The sequence below is a fragment of the Heterodontus francisci genome, chromosome 15 (assembly GCF_036365525.1).
Source record: "Heterodontus francisci isolate sHetFra1 chromosome 15, sHetFra1.hap1, whole genome shotgun sequence".
Lineage (NCBI taxonomy): Eukaryota > Metazoa > Chordata > Chondrichthyes > Heterodontiformes > Heterodontidae > Heterodontus > Heterodontus francisci.
In genome coordinates, this window is record NC_090385.1 from 64,681,518 (window position 1) to 64,694,785 (window position 13,268).

The 13,268-nt window shown below is 42.1% G+C and overlaps 1 protein-coding gene across 4 annotated transcripts in view; it reads left to right on the forward strand.

Annotated features, from left to right (window-relative positions):
* Positions 1–12,814, forward strand: part of znf711 (zinc finger protein 711) — a 73,511-nt gene extending 60,697 nt beyond the window's left edge. For all 4 annotated transcript variants that reach the window (XM_068047683.1, XM_068047682.1, XM_068047681.1 and 1 more), the window contains 2 exons: positions 9,264–9,407; positions 10,446–12,814. In XM_068047683.1, the coding sequence (XP_067903784.1) occupies positions 9,264–9,407; positions 10,446–11,623 (1,322 nt within the window). In that variant the 3' untranslated portion in view covers positions 11,624–12,814. The remainder of the gene's footprint in view (positions 1–9,263; positions 9,408–10,445) is intronic.
* The last annotated feature ends 454 nt before the right edge of the window (positions 12,815–13,268 follow it).

Sequence of the window (13,268 nt, forward strand, 5' to 3'; positions counted from 1 at the left end):
AAAGGGTTGCTTGATCAACCTTATTGAATTCTTTGAAGAAGTAACAGAGAATAGGCAAAGGTAATGAGTAGATGTAATTTATCTAGGTTTTCAAAAGGCCTTTGATAAGGTACCACATAATAAACTAATGAATAAGGTCAGAACATGTGAAGTCAGGGGACAAGTAACAGAATGGAAACTAACTGCCTGCAAGACAGAAAGCAGAAAGTAGGTTTAAAGGGTAGCTATTCAGAGTGGCTGCAGGTGGAAAGTAGGGTCCACAAGGATTAGTGCTGGGACTACTGTTGTTCACAATTTATTTTCACGATTTAGACTTTGGAATGAAAAATACTATTTCTAAATTTGCATTGACGCAAAATTTTGGGGAAGGGGTGGATGTTAATTGTGTTTAATTGTATCCAGGTGGAGGGTGTTAATTAGGATCTTACTTGAGTATATATAAGGGGATAATTAGTGAAACTGGGTGAAGGTTTGAGTGTGGAGCTGCATATTTGTAATCTTTTTACTTTGTAAACTAAATGCAAGACTGAGTAAAGATTGGCTCCAGCATAATCTTTCACCAACAAGCTTTCTGGAATATAACAGCGGATAATCAATGTTGAGGGCGGCAACGTAAGTTGACATAAATAAAATTGCACATTTGGCATATAATTGGAAAATTAATTTCAACACATAGGGCTGAATTTTAGTCGTGTGCTGCCTTCCTCGACCGCGCGCTTTCAATTCGGTAGCCTTCCGACATTGAAGGGCTGCGCGGGGGGCTTATTTAAGTAGTGAGGGCGGAGCGGCCAGCAGCGGCATCCGGTGCCACCGCACAAGCGCGGTGCCATTTTTAAAGGGCTTTAAGCTCTTAGAATTACTTTTAATTTTTAAAAGTGCAGCAGTGTTAAATTTTTATTAAAAAATAAGAAAGATGTGGATGGCCCTTCCCCAACCCCCCCCCCCCCCATACATTTGGTAACAAAAATAAGGAGGTTGCATATTATTTGAAAAATAAGAATCTAAATGGGGTAGAGAAACAAAGGGAAATGGGAGGATAAGTACAAAAATCACTAGAAGTAGCAATAAGGCAGTTAAAAAAAAAAAGCAAAGCAAGCACTGAAGTTTATTTCTAGAGCGATAGACTTGAGAAGTTACACTAAACCTCTATTGAACCTTAGTTAGACCGCACATAGAGTACTGTGTACTGTTATGGTGACCACATTACATAAAGGATATAGAGAGACTGGAGAGGGTGCAAAAAAAAAAGATATACAAGGGCGATACCAGAAATGCGAGTTATACCTATCAAGAAACGATGATCAGGCTTGGTTTCTTTACTGTTGGAAAGAGAAGGCTGAGGGGGGACGTAATAGACATCTTTAAAATTATGACCGAATGGCCTTTTTCCATGCTGTATATTCAGTATAATTCATGGTTAGAAATTAACAGCAATCCTGATGGTTCAGAGGTAAAAGTCTAGGCTTTGTAGTCCAGGAAGGCCCCAGGTTTGATAGCATGCCTGAGCTAGCCAACTTCAGCTGGAGCAGTTAAAATTATCTGACTAAACCAGACCTTGTGAAAACTTAACATCCAGTTCAACACTAAGTTTTAAATCCCACTTCTATCTATCAACAAAGTTGCCTATTTCTACCCACCTCCATTGCAGCTTATGCACTGCTGATAGCTTTATCCATGCTTTTGTCACCTGAGCATGATTATTCCAATGTTTACCTATCTCACCTGGCATTTGTCACAAACTCCAATTAATGGCAAAAACAGCCACCTATATCCTGTTCTGAACTAACTCCCACAAATCTGTCATCGCCATCCTTGCAGACCTACACAGGATCCCTGTCAACCATCGTATTAAATTTAATCCTCGTGCTTACCTTATCTGCAACTCTATCTTTGTAACCTCCGAGGCTTGAGTGCACCCACCCCTTCTGACAGGCCTTGGAAGAATGTTCCTCCTCCCTTTGCACCACCATTGATAGCCGAACCTTCGATGTCCTTAACCCTACTCTCTGGATTTCTCCAGCTAACTCCCTCCATCTGGGGCGACACAGTGGCGCAGTGGTTAGCACCGCAGCCTCACAGTTCCAGCGACCCGGGTTCAATTCTGGGTACTGCCTGTGTGGAGTTTGCAAGTTCTCCCTGTGTCTGCGTGGGTTTCCTCCGGGTGATCCGGTTTCCTCCCACATGCCAAAGACTTGCAGGTTGATAGGTAAATTGGCCATTATAAATTGCCCCTAGTATAGGTAGGTGGTAGGGGAATATAGGGACAGGTGAGGATGTGGTAGGAATATGGGATTAGTGTAGGATTAGTATAAATGGGTGGTTAATGGTCGGCACAGACTCGGTGGGCCGAAGGGCCTGTTTCAGTGCTGTATCTCTAAGCTAAGCTAATATATTGTAGTAGAAATGGGAGTGGGAGAAAATTTGAGGTTTTTTAATTCATTGGTTTAAGATCTTTTAATGGAAATGATTATTTGATTTATAATTTTTTTAAACAAAATTCTTTCATTACTTTGAGAGCTTTAAGCTGTTCTCCCATCCCCTCCCCCAGCTCCATGGTTCATTGCGCTCTGACATTGAACCGTACAGAACAGAGCTATGGAAATCTAAGGTGGGTGTAGTGTAGATCATACGCTTGGCCATAGAAGGTGGGTTCAGGGTGGGCTTTGATGTTTCTTTACTTCAACCCCTCCTTATCCACCACACATATGCACCCACCCACATATGAGGAATGACTATGTATGTGAGCTACTAGAGGACTACTGCTGTTTGTAACACTGTATCCCAGTTCCATATTTCAAACCGATTTGCACAAATAAAAATTGGGACTCCTGGTACTGTAGTGGATTAGCTGTCTTGGTCCTTGCAAGACCTGGATTAATGGATGAGGGTTTCCTGTGTCTGCTGCCTGTATAAGTAAGATTTGAAATAAGTTTAGGCAATCTTATTTCAGTTCCTTGTGAATGTACGCCCCAAGGACAAAACTGCCCCTAATTTGGCAAGTCTCATTTCGAGAGGCACAAGGATGACTGGTGTGGAAAATAGAAATGTCATTGTGGTATATTGGAAAACTTAGAAACAAGTTAGGGGAAAAATAGCCTCATGAGTAACTTTTTTTTAACCTCCACCCCCCCCCCCCCCACCCCCACAAACCCAATGAAACATTGGAGAAATGAATATTGTGTTGCATAAGGAGTTGCGTTTGAAGAAATTATTTTTATACTCTGTACATTTATTAACATTTTTTTCAGTTAGGCTGAAAACAGATTTAAAAATTTCATGCACAAATTTCCTTTGAAACTCATGAGGACAACATGGAATATTTGTGAAGTTTTGCAGTAAATTTAGGGAGGTACTAGCGTACTGGTAATATCATTGGACTAGCAATCCGGAGGGCTAGGCTAATGCTCCAGGGACATGGGTTCAAATCCCACCATGGCATCTGATGGAATTTAAATTTAATTAATAAATCTGGAATTAAAAAAGGCTAATGTTAGTAATGGGGACCATGAAATCATTGTCGATTGTCGTAAAAATCCATCTGGTTCACTAATGTCCTTTAGGGAAGGAAATCTGCCATCCTTACCTAGTCTGGCCTACATGTGCCACCAGACCCACAGCAATGTGGTTGACTCTTAAATGCTCTCAAAATTGCTGAGCAAACCACTCAGTTGTACCAAACTGCCAGAAAAAAGTCTACGAGAACTGAAACCAGAAGGACCACCCAGCATCAACCGAGGCACACCCAGCCCTCTTGATCCTGTAAATTCCTGCTAACTAACATCTGGGGGCTTGTGCCAAAATTGGGAGAGCTATCCCACAGACTAGTAAAGCAACAGCCTGACATAGTCATATTCACGGAATCATAACTTACATCCAGTGGCCCAGATGTCACCAACACCATCCCCTAGGTATGTCCTGTCCCTTTCCAATTCTCAGACAAAGAAATGAGCACAAACAGGCTTTCTTAAGTTTAAAGAAGGAAAGTGAAATTTATTAAACTTAAACTAAAAACTCTAATTCGGTTAACGCCTATGGATGAACGCCGCGCTGACGCTAGCATGCATACGTGATACACACATGCAGATAGGCACAGAAAAGAGCAGATGAAAAGATGAAGTGGACAGGTATGAGACAATATCTGAAGAGTTTGTTATGGTTCTTCGAGTTCGCTGTAGAGACCTTGTTTGTAGGTGGACATTGCTTCTCGTTGGGGCCCAGTTTTCTTAAACCTTGTTCACTGTAGGAGACTTTTCTCTCTTGGGGTTCATGTGTCTTCAGTGGGTTTAAGTTCTGTGAGAAAGAGAAGGGAGCAGACAAGAGGAGAGGAGGTCTTTACAATCCAGGAGCATGGAACTTTCTGCTAGTTCAATAACTGTCTATACAATTTAAACCTCCCCAAGTTGGCCAGCAGGGTGGTCACATGAACAACTGGTTTAACTAGGTCGGTTCTGTGTATTGTATGGCAGCAGGGGATAGCTCCTTTGTTCCAACACTGCTAATATGCAAAAATGTCCTTCCAGCCAGGAGCCTGCAACCCCTTGTAATAGGTCTTCTCCTCTTCCCAACAACAATTTGAAATTTAATGTCCTTGTGGCGAAATTAATGTGCCTCATTCTTGGCAGGTGGGGGCCTGCATGACAATACCCTCCATTGTGTTGTGTGGCACTACCACCGTGCTAAATGAAATAGGTTTCGGGCAGATCTAGCAATTCAAAACTGGCCATCCATGAGGCAGTGCAGTAGCAGAATTGTATTCAACCACAATCTGCAGCCTCATGGATCAGCATATCCCCCACTCTACCATTACCATCAAGACGGGGGATCAACCCTGGTTCATTGAAGATGCAGGAGGGCATGCTAGGAGTAGCACCAGGCATACCTCAAAATGCGGTGTCAACCTGGTGAAGCTACAACACAGGACTACTTGCATGCCAAACAGCGGAAGCAGCATACAATACAGAGCTAAGTGATCCCACAACCAATGGATCAGATCTAAGCTTTGCAGTCCTGCCACATCCAGTTGTGAATGGTAGTGGACAATTAAACAACTAACAGGAGGAGGAGGCTGCACAGATATCCCCATTGTCATGATGGGGAGCCCAGCACATCATTGCAAAAGACAAGGCTAAAGCATTTGCATCCATCTTCAGCCAGAAGTGCCAAGTGGATGATCTATCTCAGCCTCCTCCTGAGGTCCCCAGCATCACAGATGCCAGTCTCAGCCAATTTGATTCACTCCACATGATATCAAGAAACGGTTGAAGGCACTGGATACTACAAAGGCTATAGACCCTGACAACACTCCAATAATTGTACTGAAAACTTGTGCTCCAGCACTTGCCGCGCCCCTAGCCAAGCTGTTCCAGTACAGCTACAACACTGGCATCTAGCCGACAATGTGGAAAATTGCCCAGGTATGTCCTGTACACAAAAAGCAGGACAAATCCAATCCAGCCTATTACTGCCCCATCAGTCTACTCTCGATCATCAGCAAAGTGATGGAAGATGTCATCGACAGTCCTATCAAGCGTTTCTTACTCAGCATTAGAAACAGGAGAGGAGAGGTCACCCTGTTGGGAGTTTTCTATAGACCTCCGAATAGTTCCAGAGATGTAGAGGAAAGGATAGTGAAGATGATTCTCAACAGGAGCGAGAGTAACAGGGTAGTTGTTATGGGGAACTTTAACTTTCCAAATATTGACTGGAAATACTATAGTTCGAGTACTTTAGATGGGTCAGTTTTTGTCCAGTGTGTGCAGGAGGGTTTTCTGACACAGTATGTAGACAGGCCAACCAGGGGCGATGCCACATTGGATTTGGTACTGGGTAATGAACCCGGCCAGGTGTTAGATTTAGATGTAGGTGAGCACTTTGGTAATAGTGATCACAATTCTGTTAGGTTTACCTTAGCGATGGGCAGGGACAGGTATATACCGCAGGGCAAGAATTATAGCTGGGGGAAAGGAAATTATGATGCGATTAGGCAAGATTTAGGATGCGTAGGATGGGGAAGGAAACTGCAGGGGATGGGCACAATCGAAATGTGGAGCTTATTCAAGGAGCAGCTACTGCGTGTCCTTGATAAGTATGTACCTGTCAGGCAGGGAGGAAATTGTCGAGCGAGGGAGCCGTGGTTTACTAAAGAAGTTGAAGCGCTTGTCAAGAGGAAGAAGAAGGCTTATGTTAGGATGAGACGTGAAGGCTCAGTTAGGGCACTTGAGAGTTACAGGAAGGATCTAAAGGGAGAGCTAAGAAGAGCAAGGAGAGGACACGAGAAGTCATTGGCGGATAGGATCAAGGAAAACCCTAAGGCTTTCTATAGGTATATCAGGAATAAAAGAATGACTAGAGTTAGATTGGGGCCAATCAAGGATAGTAGTGGGAAGTTGTGTGTGGAATCAGAGGAGATAGGGGAAGCGTAAAATGAATATTTTTCGTCAGTATTTACAGTAGAGAAAGAAAATGTTGTCGAGGAGAATACTGAGATTCAGACTACTAGGCTAGATGGGATTGAGGTACACAAGGAGGAGGTGTTAGCAATTTTGGAAAGTGTGAAAATAGATAAGTCCCCTGGGCCAGATGGGATTTATCCGAGGATTCTCTGGGAAGCCAGGGAGGAGATTGCAGAGCCTTTGTCCTTGATCTTTATGTCGTCATTGTCGACAGGAATAGTGCCGGAAGACTGGAGGATAGCAAATGTTGTCCCCTTGTTCAAGAAGGGGAGTAGAGACGGCCCTGGTAATTATAGACCTGTGAGCCTTACTTCGGTTGTGGGTAAAATGTTGGAAAAGGTTATAAGAGACAGGATTTATAATCATCTTGAAAAAAATAAGTTCATTAGCGTTAGTCAGCACGGTTTTGTGAAGGGTCGGTCGTGCCTCACAAACCTTATTGAGTTTTTCGAGAAGGTGACCAAACAGGTGGATGAGGGTAAAGCCGTGGATGTGGTGTATATGGATTTCAGTAAGGCGTTTGATAAGGATCCCCACGGTAGGCTATTGCAGAAAATACGGAAGTATGGGATTGAAGGTGATTTAGAGCTTTGGATCAGAAATTGGCTAGCTGAAAGAAGACAGAGGGTGGTGGTTGATGGCAAATGTTCATCCTGGAGTTTAGTTACTAGTGGTGTACCGCAAGGATCTGTTTTGGGGCCACTGCTGTTTGTCATTTTTATAAATGACCTGGATGAGGGTGTAGAAGGGTGGGTTAGTAAATTTGCGGATGACACGAAGGTCGGTGGAGTTGTGGATAGTGCCGAAGGATGTTGTAGGGTACAGAGGGACATAGATAGGCTGCAGAGCTGGGCTGAGAGATGGCAAATGGAGTTTAATGCGGAAAAGTGTGAGGTGATTCACTTTGGAAGGAGTAACAGGAATGCAGAGTACTGGGCTAATGGGAAGATTCTTGGTAGTGTAGATGAGCAGAGAGATCTTGGTGTCCAGGTACATAAATCCCTGAAAGTTGCCACCCAGGTTAATAGGGCTGTTAAGAAGGCATATGGTGAGTTAGCTTTTATTAGTAGGGGGATCGAGTTTCGGAGCCACGAGGTCATGCTGCAGCTGTACAGAACTCTGGTGCGGCTGCACCTGGAGTATTGCGTGCAGTTCTGGTCACCGCATTATAGGAAGGATGTGGAAGCTTTGGAAAGGGTGCAGAGGAGATTTACTAGGATGTTGCCTGGTATGGAGGGAAGGTCTTACGAGGAAAGGCTGAGGGACTTGAGGTTGTTTTCGTTAGAGAGAAGGAGGAGAAGAGGTGACTTAATAGAGACATATAAGATAATCAGAGGGTTAGATAGGGTGGATAGTGAGGGTCTTTTTCCTCGGATGGTGATGGCAAACACGAGGGGATATAGCTTTAAGTTGAGGGGTGATAGATATAGGACAGATGTTAGAGGTAGTTTCTTTACTCAGAGTAGTAGGGGCGTGGAACGCCCTGCCTGCAACAGTAGTAGACTCGCCAACTTTAAGGGCATTTAAGTGGTCATTGGATAGACATATGGATGAAAATGGAATAGTGTAGGTCAAATGGTTTCACAGGTCGGCGCAACATCGAGGGCCGAAGGGCCTGTACTGCGCTGTAATGTTCTAAAAAAAATTAACCTGCTCACTGATGCTCAGTTTGGGTTCCACCAGGGCTACTCAGCTTCTGACCTCATTAAAGCCTTGGTCCAAACGTGGACAAAAGAACTGAATTCAAGAGGTGAGGTGAGAGTGACTGCCCTTGACATCAAGGCAGCATTTGACAGAGTTTGGCATCAAGGAGACCGAGCAAAACAGGAGTCAGTGATAATCAGGAGAAAACTCTCCACTGGTTAGCACAAAGAAAGAACTGGATCAGCCACAAAAGTACTGTGGCGACAAGAGCAGGTCAGAGGCTGGGAATTCTGTGGCGGGTAACTCATCTCTTGACACCCCAAAGCCTGTCCACCATCTGCAAGGCACAAGTCAGGAGTGTGATGGAATACTGTCTACTTGCCTGGATGTGTGCAGCTCCAACATCACTCGAGAAGCTTGACACCTTCAAAGCAGCCCGCTTGATTGACACCCCATCTTCAACATTCACTCCCTCCACCACTGAAGCACAGTGGCAGCAGTTTGTACCATCAATAAGATGCATCGTAGCAACTCACCAAGTATCCTTGGACAGCATCTTCCAAACCTGCGACCTCTACCACCTAGAAGGACAAGGGCAGTAGATGCATGGGAACACCACCACCTGCAAGTTTTCCTCCAAGCCACACACCATCCTGGCTTGGAACTATATCATTGTTTCTTCACTGTCACTGGGTCAAAATCCTGGAACTCCCTTCCGAACAGCACTGTAGATGTACCTATACTTCAAGGACTGCAGCGGTTCAAGAAGGCAGCTCACCCCCACCTTCTCAAGGGCAATTAGGGATGGGCACTAAATGCTGGCTTTGCCAGTGATGCCCACATCGCATGAAAGAATTTTTTTTTTAAATTATAGATTACTACTTTATTCCTGACAATGCCAGATTTGTAACTACAGTTGTGCCACAGTTTGGATCTGGTTAGCTTCATCTTTGTTGTTCCCCAGTCATTTCTTGGCTCAGTTCACAAGCTTCTTGAAGTATGCCAAATGAATTCCTCAAATTTTCTGTTTGGAGGCAAATGTCACCACTTTCAGAAAGAAAAAGACTCTTTGCTGCTAACAAAATTATGCACCACAAAATTATGAAATCTTAGTTGACATTAGTCATGTAAGTTATGTTCTTTAAAAGTTGTATTATTTTCCTCAAGGTAACAATTTTGAGGCAAAGATAGAAAATAAGAATGGCACTTCAAGTCAGTTCCTGCAAATAAGTGATAGCACAAGCACTACCAGAGCGCTAAAGCAAAAAGCCAGGAAGAAGAGGAGGGGTGAAGGCAGACAGTGGCATACAGGTAAGTACAGCTACTCAGTGAGAATCAATGATATTTGGTAGCATTAGAAGTAAATGTTTGAGAGAATGCAATTATTTTCTTCAAATTTCACTAAGAATGAATCTGTTTCAAAGCAGACTATACAATATCAAGAACCAATATTTACTCATCGGGCTTAACACTGATGTTTATTAAAGAGGTATGTGAGAATTGCTAATGTGCATATGGTAGTGCAGAACAATGTGACTCAGTTATAACACCTAACTTAGACTGGGTCTGTAAGAAATGAAGTGGAAGAAATGGAATTGAGCAAACTGTAAAATATTAAAAGATTAAAGAGGAATGTATTTTGTAGACAGGAAGAAATAGAATACAAAGTACCAGTCTGTAAGTTTGATTTTAAAGATTATTATTTGTTACATCTCCTCTCTGTGAGGCAATGAATTTATATCCATCTTTGTGTCGAATATCCTGCTTACACCTCAGGAATGACACTAAGTACAAATGCTTCTCTCAGAGGAAAATTTAAGAGGATGGTTGTCTTTCGACTTTAGGTATCCAGTATCCATAATGCGTGACACTTCTGACATTATCCAGAAGGCATGCCCCCCATGAAGACTGTTAATTTGACTTTTCCAGCTGAGAAAAATATTCATTGGCATTCCTTGCATTTTCTTTTGTACTACAAACATATTTCCATAAGACCTTTCTTGACAGCCTCAGCAGGCACTAAGCCTTTCTCTGAGATCCACTGATAACTCATTTGGCACTTTTCAGTTTTTTGGGGTGTGGGAAGGTGTGCTTCCTCTTCAATGCAGTGAAAAGAGAGGTGATCACAAGATGTGTGGGTCAGGGAGACCATCAGCCAGCCTATTTAAAATTGGTTTCATTTTCAGAACAGTTTATTTCAAGTTCAATTTTAGAGGCCCTAGAATCCTAGCTGTTGTTTCAGCTAATCTTTTGTTTTTCAAACTAAAAATAAAAAAAGTTGCATTCTTAGTAATATAGAACATATGAAGATTAAGAAAGCTTATTCATCATTTTTTTCTTATTTTAAAGCTGTTATCATAGGTCCCGATGGACAGCCTATAACAGTATATCCGTGTCACATCTGTGGGAAGAAGTTTAAATCCAGGGGTTTCTTGAAAAGGCACATGAAGAACCATCCTGAGCAGAGCACTAAGAAGAAGTATCAGTGCACAGACTGTGACTATACAACAAATAAAAAAGCAAGTTTTCATAATCATCTAGAGAGTCACAAGCTCATCAACAAAGGAGAGAAAACTTACGAGTATAATGAGTATGGCAAACGATTCACTCAGGCAGGAGCACTGGCCACTCACAAACTGGTCAGTAGAGAAAAAGAAACTAAAATGCATAAATGTAAATTTTGTGATTATGAAACAGCTGAACAGGGTCTTCTTAATCGCCATCTGTTGGCAGTACACAGCAAGAATTTCCCGCACATCTGTGTGGAATGTGGGAAGGGATTCCGTCATCCATCAGAACTCAAGAAACACATGCGAACTCACACAGGGGAAAAACCATACCACTGCCAGTACTGTGAATACAGGTCTGCTGATGCTTCTAACCTGAAGACCCATGTGAAAACCAAGCACAGCAATGAGCTGCCATACAAATGTGACCACTGTCCTCAAACATTTTTGGATGACAAAGATCTGCAAAAGCATGCCACTTTATTTCAGGCACATAGGACCCATCAGTGCCCACATTGTGACCACAGAAGCTCCAACTCTAGTGACCTTAAACGGCATATAATATCTGTACACACCAAGGAATTCCCACACAAATGTGAGGTGTGTGATAAAGGATTTCATCGTCCATCAGAGTTGAAGAAACATATGTCAACTCACAAGGGTAAAAAGCTTCATCAGTGCAGGCACTGTGATTTCAAAATTGCAGATCCTTTTATACTTAGCCGCCATATTCTTTCAGTCCACACCAAGGACCTTCCTTTTAAATGCAAAAGATGCAAGAGAGAGTTTCGACAGCAAAGTGAGCTTAAGAAGCACATGAAGACACATAGCGGAAAGAAAGTTTATCAGTGTGAATATTGTGAGTATAGCACTACTGATGCTTCAGGCTTCAAGCGTCATGTAATATCTATTCACACAAAGGACTACCCTCACCGATGCGAGTTTTGCAAGAAAGGCTTCCGTCGGCCATCAGAAAAGAACCAGCATATAATGCGGCATCATAAAGAGGCTATAATGTGACGTACAGACAGGAAAATGTTTTACAAAAAATTTAATAACTGTCAGTTAATTGGCACAGCTCGTGAACTGTTTCTCCTGGTCTCAACTTGAGTGTTGTTTCTCAACCTACCTTTCATTCTTTGTATTATAAGTTTTTAAAAGGTATGAGAGTTGGGAAGAGGAGTCAATTGTACAAATGTTTTTGTTTCTTTACACAATCTGATTAGCAGTGTTCTGGGGTTGCCATAATTGTGAAGCCATTCAGCGCGTTCTCTGTTCTTAACAATTTCAGGTAACTCGAGTTTAATTCACACGCAATTGCAAAATATTGTATTCTACAGCTATGCTATAAAACCCGCAATTAGACCCTTTAAAATTGTTTCCATTTTATTGTTAATCCTGGTAAATATCTGATTCAAGAAACAGATGATAAAAACATCTATTTTTAACTTTTTTTAATCAAAAATAAACCCCAATAAATAGTGATTTGTGACAAATAGCCTAGCAGGTACAGACTGCTTTCAAAAAAGCTTCATGAAAAGACTGGTTCAATGGATGCGATGGAACTACTTTTGATTCACTCCTTACAGTTGCTGCAGCTTGTTACAGACTTGCATTTTAATACCAAAGCAAGTATAGCTCTATGCAACCAGTGTGGATTAGTGCCATACTGCTGAAAGTTGAACTGCTTTTTATTGTAGGGCATGTGTAGTGATTCTATGCATCCCTTTGCAAATACTTTTGATCTGCAAGTTATATAACATGGGAGTACTTTATGAATCAAGCAAGTTGGTTCAGGCTATTTAATGGATACAGATCTTGTTTTGACATTGTTATGCATATAATGTATAGGAAGTGGTATGATGGATATAGTTTTTTAGCTGGTTACTGCTCACACATTAAATGGTTGTTCACTTTGTGAATTTTTAACTTTATTCATTGTGTTGTGGTAGTTTTTGTGTTTCTTCAAATGTTGTCAATTTTTGTTTTGCACCAGATGAGAATCAGTTGCTCGAGAATTCAAAATGTTCTACTTCCAAAATTCAGAATGTTAATTTAGCAATGCCTCTTAGATTTTAAAAAAACTTGTGTTTTATGTGGCTGTAAAGGTTGTACACTCTGTAAAATAAGAGATCTTTTGTCACTGTTCTGTGGGATTACTATTTCTAAATGTTCTTAATGTGATGAGTATATCAATAAAACTGCATCTGTTGCACTGAAAGTTACTACTTGGTCAATTCCACTCACCAGACAGCCCAATCACATTGTGGTTTTAGCACATGCTTTCCAAACAGTTGTATTGCCTTAGTTGGCTAGCATCCTTCCATCTACGAAAGATGTTCACGCAGCAAACAATCCATTTAGGTGGGGTGTCTTCTCTTGGTGCACCTTTGCTGATGGCTGGGAAGGCCAATCCTTGAGAGGCAGGTTCTGCCGCAAGTGCTATGCATGAAGCTGCCAGGTGACATTGTGAGTTGTTTTTGATGACGCCTGTTGCCAAGCTGCTGTAGCAACTGGTCGTCATGGTAGTACACACCAGTCCACAGGATACTTGCTGTTAATTTATTTAATTCATGTTGGCTGCACTGCTGCAAGAATACACCTTATGTTCTCAGATTACAAAGCAGGATTTGTGACGGTCAAAGAGAAGTCATCAGTCTGGGTT